General features: G+C 44.9%; 1 protein-coding gene across 1 annotated transcript in view; it reads right to left on the bottom strand.

Annotated features, from left to right (window-relative positions):
* LOC110312474 (cytochrome P450 4F5) overlaps nt 1–10,296 on the bottom strand; it is a 17,738-nt gene extending 7,442 nt beyond the window's left edge. Inside the window, exons 1-9 of the mRNA XM_029471053.2 lie at nt 10,175–10,296; nt 9,637–9,838; nt 6,498–6,642; nt 4,140–4,193; nt 3,933–4,060; nt 2,661–2,782; nt 1,737–2,007; nt 455–521; nt 131–260 (exon numbers count right to left, since the gene is read on the bottom strand). Of these exons, the coding sequence (XP_029326913.1) occupies nt 131–260; nt 455–521; nt 1,737–2,007; nt 2,661–2,782; nt 3,933–4,060; nt 4,140–4,193; nt 6,498–6,642; nt 9,637–9,834 (1,115 nt within the window). The 5' untranslated portion in view covers nt 9,835–9,838; nt 10,175–10,296. The remainder of the gene's footprint in view (nt 1–130; nt 261–454; nt 522–1,736; nt 2,008–2,660; nt 2,783–3,932; nt 4,061–4,139; nt 4,194–6,497; nt 6,643–9,636; nt 9,839–10,174) is intronic.
* Between the last annotated feature and the right edge of the window lie 6,094 nt (nt 10,297–16,390).

The raw sequence follows: 16,390 nt of genomic DNA on the forward strand, positions 1-16,390 counted from the left end.
CACGTAATCCCTAAAAGCACAGGGGTTAAGACTCTGTAATCCAACCCAAGCTACACAGACACACCCTGTAAGAAATGCAGCAACGAACATGGTGACCAGAAGCTCCAAGAGCAGAGACTATCATACTCACCATTCAATCTCCTCAGGCTCTCGGCCCCTCAGCAGCTCCTGCACCTCCTGCCTGCAGCGCTCCTGGTATTCCGGGTGCCTTGCCAGGTTGTACAGGATCCAGGAGAGTGCACTGGCTGTGGTGTCATGGCCTAAAGGGTAGAGAGACAAGCAGGGTTGTGTCCCTGGCCTGTTTCAGCCAAATGGGGCACTTGTATCCAGACAGAATGACTCCAAAAAGGGATGGATGGAAAGAAAGAATGGAGGGAGTCTAGGTCTCCCCAAAATAGTTACTTGAGACTGGCACACCTCTACCTCCTCTGTAGCCCTACACAGGGACTCTCACCTCCAAACATAAAGGTGTCAGCCTCTGCCCGGATGTCCTCATCTGACAGCTCCTTTCCATGTTCATCCTGAAGACAAAACAAGACCCTCGATTCACACCGTGTGTGTGCAGACCACCCACGTGTTTGAATGCTTGACCACAGAGTGGAGGTGTGGCCTTCCTGGAGGAACTGTGTCACTGTGTAGGTGGACTTTGAGGTCTCCCTTTTATTTTAAATTAGGTATTTTCTTTATTTACATTTCAAATGTTATTCCCTTTTCTAGTTTTGCCCCCGAAAATACCCTATCCTCACCCCAACCCTCCCACTCCCATATCCTGTCCCAGGCACTACCCTATATGGGACATACAGCCTTCACAGGACCAAGGGCATCTCCTCCCATTGATGACTGACTAGGCCATCCTCAGCTACATATGCAGTTAGAGCCTTGAGTCTCTCGGTGTGTTTTCTTTGATTGGTGGTCTAGTCCCAGGGAGCTCTAGGGTTACTGGTTAGTTCATATTGATGTTCCTCCTATGGGGCTGCAATCCCGTTCTGCTCCGTGTGTACTTTCTCCTTAATTGGGGACCCTGTGCTCTGTCTAATGGATGACTGTTAGCATCCACTTCTGTATTAGTCAGGCACTGGCAGAGCCTCTCAGGAGACAGCTATATCACTCGCTTGTCAGGAAGCTCTTGTTGGCATCTGCAATAGTGTCTGTGTTTGGTGGTTGTTTATGGGATGGATCCTCAGGTGGGGCAGTTTCTGGATGGTCATGCCTTCAGTCTTTGAGGTCTCTTTATGTTCAGCCTCTACCCTGCAGAAGACAGTCTCTTCCTGGCTGCCTTCAGATTAGGACTTACAACTCTCAGCTCCTGCTCCAGCACTATGTCTGCCTCCACACTGCCATGATTCCCTCCATGATAATGAGGGACTGAAACTCTGAAACTGTAAGTCAGCCCCAATAAAGTGTTGTCCTTTATAAGAGTGAACTTGGTCATGTTGGCCCTTCACAGCAATGAAACCCTAAGACAGGTGATAGGACACAGAGTCTGAGACCCATTGTGCACACAAGATGCCTCCTCTGTCTTCTCCACAGCCTGCTTCCATTTCTCCCTTGGTTTCCTACCCACTGTTTGCTCTTTTAGCAGAGCCTTCAAAGAGTTACATCTAAAAGGGATCCCTGTGTGGTGTCTAGTTTTCATAAGCAGAGTCTGTAACTCCCCAAGACTTCCTGGTCAAGTCCAGCTTCTGTCTAAGACTGACCATGAATGTTCCTGTAACCCAGACCCCACATGAGCACACCTTGGCCAACAAGAGAACGTCAATGAAGTTCAGAGTCTTAGACTTAGTCTTGGACTTCAAGAACTCATCAAGGTTTTGGCTGGAGAGAGTGTGCCGTCTCTCCCTAATGACAGCATCTGTGAAGTTGTGCACCAGGTCACAGGCCTTGCGGAAGCGCCGCCCATCAGCAGTGTGGTAATACAGGAAGTCAACGAACAAGAAGAGCTTATGTGACCTTTTTATTATGAGGGAACTGAGTTCCAAGATGGCAGAAATGTATTCACTGGGAGACCTACAGGACAAGACAGAGAGAGGAGGCAAGTTAACACACAGGAAAACTCCAGCCAGAGTTCCAGGATTAGGATCTACCCAGCAAAGGGTGTCTATGATACACAAATTCTGTTTCTTGCTCCCCACAAGTAGCCTTCTAAGCCAGATCCCAGGGTACAAATGGACATCATTTCATCTCCTCATTCACTCAGCATCTGTTTCCGCTCTTCTCGCAATTTCCTGTAACTCTGCCCAGGATCAGACCCTTTTCTCCAGGCTTCCTGCCTCCTGTAACTCTATGAATCTCCTCTATTGACTGGATTGCCCAAGCTCACTGTAACTAGAAACCCCCACCCCTTATACAGACACCTTCTCTTATGCTCTGGGATACACAGGATGGAGTTCACATCCTTCTGGCTTGGTATTCAACATCTTTAAGATCTGGCCACTTGCTGGAAATGGTGGCTCCTCACTGTGATCCCAAAATCAGGAGGCAGATGCAGGAAGATCAGAAGCTCAAGGCCAATCTAATCTACATAGTGAGTTCCAGGCCAGACTAACTACAGTCTGAGACCCTACCACGAAGGAAAAAGGAAGGTGATGGAAGGGCAGAAGAAAAGAAAAGCTACATGGACTGTCTTAAGGTTCTGTTTCAAGGCTGAGACAGGGACTCACTCCTGACAGTTGCTGTCAAAGCCAAAGAGGCATTTCTGCAGACTGTCCAAGGTCATGAGGCTGATGTGCTCAAACATTTCCAGATGTGCACTGCCTTCCGAGGATAGGTGCTTCCACTTGGCCTGAACAGAGAAGGGGCAGAGATGGGGATGAGCCTTTGATCCTTGAGCTCCTTCTCAACACTAAACACCACAAAAGGCCCTGATACTAAGGAAATCCCAACTCTGGTGGGAGCAGAAGATGCTATGATCGCAGATGAAGACACTAGTTAGGAGACAAAGCCAAGTTTAATCCTATCTCTGTGTGCTCTTGGCGAACTCTCTGCCTTCTAGGTTGATGAAGTCTTCCAGCACAATTGAATTGACATGACTAAATTACCCGTAAAGTACACTTCAGTGCTCTCTCTACCTTTCATGCTCTCTTATTCCATGTAAACTTGGACAAGACTGACCTCTCTGACCTTTCATTTAATCATCCATAATATGACAGTCATATTCATCTCTGCAACACAGCAATATGGAAACTACATCAACCAATGTAGACGATGGAACTGGCATAATATTTTGTATGTATAAGGTGCTCAATAAGTGTTTGTGATGATTATCATTCTATTTGGCTCTAGAAATGGCTTCAGATTTTTGTAAGTCCTCCATTCTCAGTTTTTACAGTGAGTCCATGTAAAGTTTCTGCTTTTCCCCTTTTGAAACCAGGATTTATCCATACTTGACAACCAGAGTGAACTCAGTTCTATACAAGACCTTAGGTTTGGTTTGATTTTCAAATAAATTTTGACCATATTCACCCACTTCCCAATGAACTTCTTGGTGAAAGGTCTTAGTTCTTTGAAACTAGATCTTGTTGATGTAGCTTGTACTGCCCTATGATTTACAGTCTTTCTTCTTGAGTCTCCCCAGACAGGTTAAGGAGTGGGTCACCATGACCAGCTTTAGAGCAATGAAGTGTAAACTAGAATCACACAGAGAAAGAGCTTCTGCTGTAGGAACATCAACTGTTGGTTGAGGATTCAGGGATTATGTGAAGAAGAGTAGATACTACCTACTATGAACTCATCTACATGCTACAGAATGACTCCAGGGTACCATCCTGATCACCTTTTGGGTAGATTATTATTCTCACTTTACAGATGGGGAAACTGAGACACGAGAAGAAAACTGAGTCCTAGAACAGAACCACACCCTCAGTCTGCATCTGTCTGAAGATATTTCCTTTTCTACAAAACTGTATATGGGACCCTAGGTTTGAGGAACTTACGTGCATGATGTTCACACTCTGGTTAAAAATCTTCACATAGGGTTTCAGGATGTCAAAATGGAAGGCAGGTGTCAGCAGTCGACGATGGCGGCTCCACTTGTCACCTGAACTCAGGAAGAGCCCATCCCCTGGGAGGGCAGTAATGTCAGTGGACAAAGGTGGAAAATTCCTCTGACCGTCCTCTGACCCTCACTTCAAGGTACTCACCCAGCCAGGGCTTCAGGAAGCGTAAAAAAGTTGTGTCCTTTGGAGCCACCAAAGCTGTCATGGAGGAAAAGAATCAGGTGCCATGAGGAAGACAGATGGATGATGGGAGTGTAGTGAACTCCCAGCCCCAAGGCTTTCCACTTCCCTGCCAAATTCAGGATGGCGGGAAGTGGACAGAGACAAAGGAACCAGGCTGCAACATCAGGGGGAGAAAAGGTCACCCAGCAGGGCACAACATGCCTCAGTACACTTAGACAAGACTGCTACATGGTCTGCCATGTTTTCCACATCTAAGACTAGTAGAAACAGTTTACAGGCCTTTGCAAAGACTTAGGACACACCATCCATGTGGCTCTCTGACATGTCCTGGCATATCCTCATATACACAGAAGAGGCACATATTATCATGACCTATCATAAAGAATACACATGGCATTACCTGACAAGCCACAACACAGTCTATAACAGTCTGCTCTCACCTGTTTATGCTCTTCAGATAATCCCAGATTGGCATTTCAATGTGGTTCCTTACAAGTTTCAAATATGACCGACATATGCCACAGATACCTCTAGCTCTCTCCTCTATACCATATTAAGCATTAAGTGATCAAAATTAAGGGTTTCTCTATTCTCAGAGCCATGTGCCCACCATGAAGAGTTGCTTCTACCCTCTCCAGCCATCAGGCGTCTCCAGAGCCCACCAGACATGGCTCACCCTTCTGGACTCTGGTGCATCTTTCCCTTCAGTTCTTTCCATTCCAGCTCTGTCCTAAATTGTCTCCAGCTTGAGTCCTTTCTATCCAAGGCGAGTGTGGCACCTGAGATTTACTAACCTGGGGAAGTGAGCAAGACTTTGCCCTATGTTACATGCCTCGCACAACATCAACTGTTCACCTATGAGATACACATCTTGCAAGAATGTTGTTGAATGTCATTGAGGACAAATAGTAAGTAAAAAATAAAAAGCACTATTTTGTTCTATTCTACATAGGACTATTCAGACCCATTTGTTTGAAAAGAATCTGTATGTACATACTGTCAATAACAGAAGATGCACACATTGCTAACAGTTTGCTAGTCTGAATTAACTATTCCCAATCAGGGGAGTACCAAAAAGAATGTAATACCCACACCACAGAGCCTTATCAAACTCAGCATCTTTAGTCTGAACCTAACAGCAAAGTGGGTTAATAATGAGACATAAATGCAGGACATGATAAGGAAAGAAACCTTGAATCTCAGAGGCAAGACTGACTATGTGACCAAAGGATTGGAAGTGAGCTCTGGTAAATCTATCCACTATTGTTGGCTGCAGAAGAGATACAAGGTAATTTTTCAGGTGGTGGATTCACTTTCTCTCTTCTCAGATCACATTCTGAATAAACCATAACTTAGGGATTCCATCCCTGTGCATGCAGAGATGGGTCAGTAGAAGATAGTTCTTGCAGAAGACCCAGGTTTATTTCAAAACACCCACATGGCAACTCACAACCACCTGTAACTCTGGTTCCAACGGATCTGCCACTCTCTTATGGCCACTGAGGGTCCTGCATACAGGCAAACATACATAAAATAAAGATTAATGTTGAACATGGTAGAACATGCCTTTAATATCAACACTCAGGAGGCAGACAAAGGTGGATCTCTGTGAGTTCTAGATCAGCCTTGTCTATAAAGTGGACTCCAGGTCAGCTAGAGCTACAAAGCTATCTCAAAAGTATCTACAAAAGTATCTACAAAGTATCTACAAAGTATCTCAAAATAATAAATAAGTGCCTCAAAAATAAATATCTTTAAATGTTTGTATGCTGTTGCTACTGCTGGGAAAGTAGAGAAAGGAGAATCCTGGGGGCTTACTGGCCAGACAGTCCAGAGAAGAGAAAGGTCTGATATCAAAAAAGATAGGAGTTCCAAGGATAGCAACTCAGGTTGTCTACTATCCTTCACATGCACGCACACACACATGGATATGAACCAACACACATGCAACCACAGCCATAAGCATACACATTGACGTTTCATCTAAGACATAGGTTATTATTTCCAGTTCTCAGATGGAACCTGCCACTTTGTTCATGGTAGGCAAGTGTTTTACCACCAAGTAGATCCCATCCAATACATTTCTTCCCTGGCTTAGATCAGACTGGGTTGAGCTTCTATCACTCACAGCTCAGATTGTAGCAGCAAGAGAGACTCAGAACCTTGAGAGACTCAAAGTCACTCAACAGGTTAGCCACAGAGACGTGGCCACTGTCAGATTTAGCCCCATCTGCTGCTCAGCCTGTTCAATCCGGGGATAGAATGAGCTGAGATAAGGGACAGAGAAGAAGCCAATGGTTGGGATCCTAGAATGGATACCTGGGGCCTGGAGCAGGGGGGCAACAAATGCAGGATCAACAATCCTCAGCACAGGGATCACTGGTCCCAGCCAACAGAGATGGATATCTTGGAAAGTCTGGCCCATTTTGGTCACCAGCTGCATGCCTTCCTCATTGCTCTGGATCTGGAGATGGAGAAGGTTGAGGCCAGTACATGCATGGTGTCATAGGTGCTCCTGTTTTCTGCCCAGCATGCTCATCCCTCTAACCATCCTGCTTGGACCACTCATTCCAATCTCTTGATGAGTCAATGGGTCCCTTCCTGTACACATGAGTCTATCCACATCCCTCTCTGACACATCCTTCTGCTCATCCCTTTGTTTTGTGATGTAGATATAGATAATTGAAGGATCAATGTATGGAAGGAAGGATGGATGGACAGATGGACAGACAGATTCACACACAGAGTCTGAAGTAGGTGACTTACTACTTGATAGAGGGATTGATTGGGAAGAAGAGGATGGTAGACAGATGGATGATAGGCTGCTGAGAGATACATAGAATATATAGAGACAGATACATGATAGATAACATAGGGAGATTACATTGCAAGATGTGATAGGTAACTAACAGCAGAAGAAGGTGATTAGAGTGGTAGATCTCAGTGTGTGTGTGTGTGTGTGTGTGTGTGTGCGTGTGCGTGTGCGTGTGCGTGTGCGTGTGCGTGTGTGTGTGTGTGTGTGTGTGTATTTCATTATCATTATTCCAATTCTTCGCCATTTCATCTGATCGCTCCCTCTCCCCTCTCTGCTGAATGTATCTTTTTCTCCTTGAGATATTTTTCTACAGCTAAATCATCTATCTCACCTCTTCCCCCTTTCCTTCCTCACTCCTCCATCCTCCCCTCCCATTAGGTGTAAATTAGAGTTAATTTCATCCCATTCAATTCTTTCACTTGTCCCTAATTCACCACAGACTATTAAGACCAGTTCTAAAAAAAAAAAAAAAAAAAAAGACCAGTTCTCTGCAGGAACTTCCAAAGAATTGCAGCAAGCAATCACAAAGGTCTCCAAATATTGATCCTGAGCTCCAGAGAAGTGTGAACTTGGAAGGCATCTAAGGAGGGAACTGATGAATGACTTAGGAGTTGTGTCCCTCAGGTAAGGAGAAAGCTTCAAGAAAGACCACAGAGGGAAAATGGGATAAGGTGACAGAGGAGTCATGTGGAAAGGTCAGAGGGAAGAGGATCCAGCAGTGCACAGAGAAGGACCTCAGGGAGCAAAGAGGAGACCAAGAAGAATTTAATTCTGGAGCCAAATAGGAGCTACCAGGAAAGGTGGACAAGCCACCAGAGAGCTGTGAGGAAATGAAGGAGATAGAGCCAGGACTCAGGGACATGGTAATCAAGGGTAAGAGAAATGAGAAACAAGCAGAGAAGGGAACAGCCAATGACAATGACCCTGTGTCTATAATCAGATGGAAGAAGCCTGATGGAGTTGGCACAAGCACTTAATCCCTTGGGAAACAGATGCAGGTCTCTGTGAGTTTTAGGTAGGTCATCCTGGTGTACAGAACAAGTTCCAAGAGAGCCAAAGATAAACAGAAAAGCAAAGTACAAGTAGAAAATGAAAAATAAAAACAAGAAGAAAAGCAAAAAGAACAACAAGAACGAAGAACAGAAACAAGTAGAATAAGTACAATTAGAAGAAGTAGAAGAAGTAGGAGAAGGAAGAAGAGGGGAAGGGGAGAAGGAGAAAGAGAAGAACAAAAAGAAGAACAAGGAAAATAAGAACAAGAACAGGAAGAACAAGAAGTAGAGGAAAAAGAGGATGAGGAGGAGAAGGAAGAAGAGGAGGAGAAGAAGAAGAAGGGGGAGGAGGAGAAGGCAAAGAAGGAGGAGAAGAGAAGGAGGAAGAGGAGGAGAAGGAGAAGAAAAAAAAGAAGTAGTGGGGAGGAAGAGGAAGAGGAAGAGGAGGAGGAGGAGCAACAGACAGGAGATTTAGTACACCAAGACCACATAGAGGGTATAAGAATGCAAGGAGACATGTCATCTGATTCTATAGTATCACTGTGCATAACAAAACACAACATATGGGAGTTTGGGGTCATCAAAAGCAACACTTTTCCAAATGCCTAAAGGAAAAAATGAATTGTCAAGAACCTCACACTTGAAATCTTGATAAGAATCTGAACTCATGGGGAGATGAAAGGGGACTGTAAGGAAGCTGATAGGTTAGCATGGATAAAGGATGGTGATGCTGAGAAGACATTGGATAGCAATGGTTCCATGAGAATGTTGGTAGGAAAGAGGATTCTGTTGAGAGAAGCAGTACTTGAATGTATGGCATTGGTGATGATATCTCTATTACGAGTGATCTAATCCCACAATGTGGTTCTGCAACATGGAGCAGCATGGAGCAAGAGAACCTGGTGACCAGGGAAGGGTGCTGAGTAGGAAGTTTAGTCATTATGCTGAGACCAGAGAAAAATGGTCATGCTGTGATGTGCCTTTGGAATAAAGTCATTGCTTAGCATGCACAAACTCTAAGCACTTCAGATAATCACTACCAATGTTTAAAAGTGCTCATCCTTGACCTACCTTGCATAATGGAGCCCACTAATGCATCTTCAGGACAGAGGGCAAGATGAGGAAGGACAGTGGCCAAGAAGTGGAAGGGAAAAAAAAAACTACAATCTCTCTTCTGCACCCAAACAGTAGGTGGAGGTAAGAAATCGCAGCTGAATCCTACGGGGCAAGTAGCAACCCAGAGAGATACAGACACTGATCTGAAACCAAGAGAGATGATCCAGACAGGAGGCAAGACCTTGGACATACTGAAGGAAGACCTCAATTCCAACAGCGAAATGGAATATACCAGGGATGCCACTACTCTGTGCTATTCACCATGGGATCCACTGACTATGACACACATCCAGGAACTTAAGGAATCCTCAGTCCTGCTGAGAGTGTGGCTCACAGTGGGGCAGGTGCCAGGGCAGGAAGAGATAAAGGGTGATGAGCACAACTTGGAAAGAAAGACAAATGAATGTGGCATTGTGATGAGGAGAGAGGCCCAAATAACTTTCTTTGCTTCTCCCTGCTACAGGCTCCAGACCTTTCCTGATGCCTAGGGAACACATACACCCGGGTACCCCAGCCTATCTGCTGCCATACTCACCATGCCCAAGTGACCCAAAAACCAGTTTTTTTTAGGAGGCTGAGGGAAACATCTGAGGCGGGAGCAGTTCTCACAGAATGAATAAGTCCAGGCAAGGATTCTGGCCAAAATCCAGGAAGCCGCTCCAAGCAGCAGAAGATGCCATGACGAGGTCACCACAGAGCCCAGGTCCAGCCCAGACACACTTAGCCGCAGCATCCTGCTGAGCAGACACAGGAGGAGATTCTGAGGTTTGGAAGAGGAACCTGAAAAACTTCAGAATTTTGAGCATGGGCAGAAACTATAGAGTAGAGCAGGGGGTGGAGCAGGGAAGGGGAGGGAGATACAGGAAGAGACAGAATGAGAGAGAGAGAAGGAGGCAGGGAACACACAGACAAGAGCTGTTGAAAGTCCGGGATGGCTCTGCCTGAAGCACAAACGGTTATCCAGGAACCCAGGGTCACTTGTGACAGTTGTCTCCATGGAGCCACCCGAACGCTGATAAACCCATCCTGATCAGAGTCAGGACCCTCTCTTGCCTCAGAGCCCAAGTTGATACCTTATCTCAGGAGCTGCTGGTTCTCTAAGACCTTCTCCCCACTCCTGTGAAAAAACATTTATCCCCTGTTTCCTTCAACTGCAGGAACTGTGTGGGAGGCTGGGTTAGGCTGGACAGAACCAATCAAATCCCTCCCAGGCTCAGCCATTTCCTCCCTGCCTGGGCATCAGGCCAAAACAAGTTGGGCAGGACCAGACTGGAGTGGAGGGGAAAGACTCAGAGCAACACACACAGGCAGGTTGCATTTAGGATGCAGCACCTCTGAGTCAAGGGCAAAGGTGACTCTGGGCCCTTCCAAGGGCAACAGTCTGCTGATAAAAGCGTGAAGGAGGAAGTACAGGTTCCAGGATGGTGTTCAGGATGTTCCCTGAGCATCTCCCAGGGATCTCTGCACATCTCACTGGTGGGAGTGCAGCATGCAGAATTCCTCACTGCAGAACTGCAGACCTGTCTCTGGGATGCCTCTGCTCACCGGCTACAGTCTTGCAGCATTCAGTCCCCTCCCTTAGCAGCCCAGCCCCGTGATAGAAGCAATTCCAACTAGACCAGAGAATCCAGCCATGGTCAGACTGAAGAGATAGATGTCCTGGCTGGGAAAATACACCTGGCAGCTAATGGGTCAGAGTTCAGAGTGTTTGTGAGGAGGAAAGGAGTCAGACTGAAGTGCTATGAGCACAGGGGTACAGGCAAGAATGAACAAGGCTGCAATGACTTGTCTTCCCAGGATCAAAGGGGGACTTGACCTTAACAGATCAGCAAGTCATGGACTTAAAAATCAATGAACCCTTCCATGGCCATGCTCCCCATTATTAGACAAATAAAAGGAGCCAATATCCCACCAAAGTGCGGACATAAAGAACAATGGGTGGACCAGCTCAAAGGTTGGCAGATAAAAGCAAGCTCAAAGTCCTGAAACAGAATGTAAGGGTACTTGATTGGTGGTTGATACAGCAAGATAAGGGCAGAGGTCAGTGGAGAAGTCCAGACTCACCCACTCAGGGCTCCCCAAACAAGAAATGAGGCACTATGGAGGCTAGGGGTCCCTAATAGAGAGATGAAAATTAAGCAACCTCAAGACTTCCTCCCCAGGGGATTTTTCACGAGGTGTTGTTTCCCTTTCTTTTAGTAAATTTGTCAACTTCACAGGTACTTGTTAAGCATAGGCAAAATCTAACAATTTCACAACTACTTATGACACTGAATTCTAGGGAAATGAACGTCCAAAGGAAACACACAACTTTTCTAAAAGAGTCCACACTGGAGAAGACACAAGGAAAGACTGTATGGAACAGAGCAGTATAAGGCCCACACTTGTCACAGTTGAAGCCATGGCTGTTCTGCTTGACTTAGCATTCTTTTTTTTTTTCTTTTATTTATTTGATTTATGTATCGAGATGTTTTGTCTGCATGTATGTATCTGTACCACACACAAGCTTGATTCCAGAAGCTTTGCAAAGAAAAGAGTGTGAGAGCCCCTGGGAGTAGAATTACAGAAAGTTCTGAGCCACCATGTAAGTAGGACAAATTGAACCTTGCTCCTAAGGAACAGAAGCCAGTGCTCTTAACCACTAAGCCATCTCTTCAGTCCTGAATGGCTCTTCTTCAAAGAATATGTTCTCCCTTCCTTCCTCACTCTGATTAAACTCTGGATTGCTCCTCCTACTCCTGTGTCCCAACCAAATCCTCCTCTGTCAGGAGGACTGGAACTCAGACTGCTGGAGTTGAGAACAGAGGACACTGATTACCTCCTCAGGACACTGAGTACTGAAAGGACCTGAGAGCAAACCTTGACTGCAACAGTCATGAAGGAACTTTGTCTAAAACCTCAGCTAAAGCATCTGTCTAAAGTCTTACCAGGTGTCTAGGGCCTTAGACTTTGGTGCTGCCAACCCCATAATAACAGATGCCAGTTCCAAAAATAAACCTGCTAAGCTATAAATAAACCAAGGGTTACACCTATCATCAGGCAATCTGGGAGGTGGATGCAAGAGGAATAAAACTCAAGGTCAACCTCGGCTACATACAATAAGATAAATGCAGGATATACGTCATGTCTTCAGATGAATAGTCCTAGACCCTGATGTAACAGTCACAATGGTCAATCATCACGGCCATCTTTCTGGGTCTACAATCTCCATGGAAAATGACTCCTGGGAGTGTCTATAAGAGTCTGTCAAAAAGGCTGAACTTAGAGCAAAGACCCACTCTAAATGTGGCCAACTTCATCCCAGGACTATGTTCCCCAGCTATTGACAGGTGATTTTTCCACACAGTACACAGAGATTCTCTCTACAGCTTTTTTCATGTAAGATGACAAACCACATGTTTTCACTTCAGTAAACAAGGTCAGTTGTCCCAGTTGCACAGGATGTGTTTGATCACATGTGGTCAGGGCATATGTATCAGGAAGTAAGCCAGAATAAATGCCTCTGGATACAATAAGGGAAGAAGTGTGTAGCTTTGAGAGTTTTCCCCTATCAGTCCTTGACTAATGTAATTTAGCACCATATTCTGTGCCTGAAGTTTAGGTATGAACGTGGCCAGTATCCATGGCCTCTTAATAAAGTCTCTGTGAAGCAGAAACTACTGTTTTCTTTGGAAAGTAGGTAAGTCAAATAATGTTTTGTTGGGGCACACAGGTAAAAGGATGTTTTGCTGAAACAGACATGTGAAAGAACACTTAATGTTTAGAAGAAATATAAATGCGATTCCAGAGTATTGGTTTGCACTGCTCTGTCTCTCTGTTCTTTACTGATGACATGCATGTGCTGGCTGGCTTTACATTGTGTTGTTGACCTTCACTGCTGGTGACTTGATGGAGATAAACTCGCCAAAGAACTCATGAGGTTCCTGCTGCTTCCTGTTGCTTCCACAGTGGATGCAGACAGGTTGGTGAGGCCTTTGGTTTCTTCTGGATTGAACTGCCCTTGCTGATTCGCGTGTGGTGCCTACCAAGCAAACTGGACTTAAGCTACTGATTCCAGGATGGTGTCTGCCAAGTAGACTCATCCACAGGTGCTGATTCAGGTTTGGTGTTTGCTATTTTCTGGATAGAGAACAACAAAGACAGGAATCATCCAAATTATTATTTCCTTTTTTTTTTCTTGGTTTGATTTGGTTTAGTTTGGTTTTTGAGACAGGGTTTCTCTGTATAGTCTTGGCTGTCCTAGAACTCACTCTGTAGAACAGGCTGGTCTCAAACTCAGAAATCTGCCTGTCTCTGCCTCCCAGGTGCACTTCACTGTATACTATAATAGCCGTTCTTTTCCACTACATCTGCTGGGTAGTGGGCTAGAGGGGAGATTTAACCTTTATTAAGGCAGATTGAGAACAATTTATGCCTATGCCTCTTATTTGTTAAAACTTATTCATGGTCATACTGGTGAATTTCTGACCTATAACTCTAAGCTTATAACACTGATTGGTGTTCAGAGAACCACAATGCTGATGCAAATATGGACAATGAAGATGGGGATAGTAAAACTTCTGAGGGGAACAGGACTCCTTTGAAAACTGGGCCACAGGACAATCATTGGCTTCATTCTGTTCATGCCCTGAGAACTTGAATGAGGCTGCATTCAAGCCATGGACTGATTTGATGGCAGAAGAAACCTAAGGATGGACTATATTCAGGTTGTACTATACTTACTGCTCATTGCTATTGTCCAGGTCTCCTGTGAAAGAGCAGTGAGCAGAACAGAGAGACATGGCCTCATGCAGTGTGCACAGAAAGCAGTGTGAGAGAGTTTGAAGTTGCAGACAAGGTGTTGGGGGAGGGGAGGAGAAAACAGCTGTCATGCTCAGATTAACCCATTAAGGAGAAACCTCCTATCCTGACTGGGACAATGGGGCAGGTGTCTTGAAGGGAAGACCCCATCCACTGACGGCTCCATCTTGAGACAGCATAACTACATTTGAAAGGGGGAACTCTTAACTGAGATTGCTGCTAGAGTGATTCACTTCTGCCGAAGTAATTCACCTAGGGAACCATTTTTCCAGAACCAACTTTAAAAACACAGAAGCCATTGGAGGCAGCAGAACCTGTCAGCAAGGTCACATACTACAGCTTCTGCAAGCATGAAAGCTATAGGAGGAGGGGGAGGCTTGAAGGCTTGCACCTGGCTACAAGAAAGCCACTGAAGCCAGGCAGTGCCTCACTATGGCCTTGAAAGGTGGTGCAGACTGCTGAGAATCTGAATGCTTAGTTGACATGGGGGCCTCAGGATATTGGAAGATGTCAGGAGAATAAGATACCTACTGTGAAATCCTTCAGACAAACTTGAAGTAACCCTTCCCTCCCTTTCTCCCCCTCCCAAAAAAAACAACCCTCATTGCTGCAAGAAGCAGTAGAAGGGGCGAAGCTCCCAATGGCTGCTGGAGCAGTGATGGTGCTGTCAGGCACCCTAGGTGCTGGATATGAAGCTACAGGGATGTTTGTTGTACGATTCAGTCTTGCATTTTAAATTTTTCTATTCCTATTTTACCTTTCTTAGCCCACATTACTCTATCTCTATTGGACTCTGATGTTTATACATGAAATATGTTAGTAGGTGGGTTTTTAGTTTGTTGTTTGTTTCTTATTAGGCCTCACAATGAAGGGTTCCCCTCGCATCTCTTAGGAACTGTGGACTAGGAACTTTTGAGTAAGTGTTGGGATTACTCTAAATGATGGCAGGTTTAGGAACTGAACGAATGCATTTTGCTTTAGATCAAAATTAGAGCTTGTAGGACAAAGGTGAAATGTTTGTTAACCCCCATTGCACCCCTGTGGGTAGATGGGAAGTGGAGACAGGAGAATCTCTTGAGACTGGTTCTCAACCTTCCTAAGGCTGTGGCCCTGTAATATAGTTCTTCATGTTGTGGTAAGGCCAATTTTTTTTTTTTTTTTTTTTTTTTGGTTTTTTGAGACAGGGTTTCTCTGTATAGCCCTGGCTGTCCTGGAGCTCACTTTGTAGACCAGGCTGGCATCAAACTCAGAAATCCGCCTGCCTCTGCCTCCCAAGTGCTGGGATTAAAGGCGTGCGCCACCACGCCCGGCTGGTGAGGCCAATTATAAAATTATTGTTATTGCTACTTCATAATTGTTATTTTACTATGTTATGAATCATAATGTAAATATATGTGTTTTCCAATGGCCTTTGGTATCTGACAATGAGGTCACGACCACCCATAGGTTGAGACCTGGCTCTGTATAACCAAGGGCAGCAGAAACTAAGAGTGCCTATCTCAAAGCCAGTGGAATAGTGGATATCGATCTAGATTTTCCTCTGACCTTCACATGCAGAAATGCACACTTGCACACATGAACTCTTGGACATATACAAAGGCTATTAATGAGTTAAATACTTAAACTCACATCAGAACTCTCTGTAGAAATTAATACCCATATTGGAAACTTTTCTATGGGAAATAAGAAACTGGGGCTGGGGAATTGACTGAGAGGTTAGGAATATGTACTACGTTTGCAGAGGACCCTAGTTTGATTCCCAGCAGGCTCATCATGTGGCTCAAACTGCCTCACCCTCTGGGCACATATAAGAAGGGAGGGAGAGAGAAACAGAGAGAGAGGAGAGAGAGTGAGAGATGTTTTGATTCTGTTTCTGTGTAGAATGCTGTCTGATTCTGGAATGTGGCCTAATCTCACTCTCCTTGACTCTATAGAGCATCCATAACTTCTTGGATAGTGAAGTTTATGTCATAAAGTATAATTTCCTTTGCACCCCCACTGGAATACACACTCTTGGCCCCAGCATACATATAAAAGGGAAGACCAATCAGCCCTGTGGAGACTCTCTATCTGAAAGGACAGTCCATCATGAGAGTCAGCCATCTTGGAAACTGGTCCCTTCCCCCTGAGATGAGCCACCCTAGATAATAGTGACTAAGAAACCCAGTCCTGCGGAACCCTGCCCAAAGTGCAAATTCCTACATTTATAGGCAACCTCCTACAATTAACAGAGGGGTAGCTCACAATATTCCTTAACGCACTGTCAGCAAGAGCATATAGCTCACTGGGGGAGGATTTCCCTAACACGTTCAAGGCCTGGGCTTCAAGCAGATTGCTACCAAAACCCCAAAGACACTCTATACATATAAACAGAACACTAAAGGAATATTTTTTAAAATCATACTTTTTTCCTCCTAAGTAATTCCTCATTTTTTTCTTCTTTTAAAGATTTATTTATTTTATGTATATGGGTACACTGTAATTGTCTT

The sequence above is a fragment of the Mus caroli genome, unplaced genomic scaffold (assembly GCF_978045245.1).
Source record: "Mus caroli unplaced genomic scaffold, Mus_caroli_1 scaffold_18, whole genome shotgun sequence".
Lineage (NCBI taxonomy): Eukaryota > Metazoa > Chordata > Mammalia > Rodentia > Muridae > Mus > Mus caroli.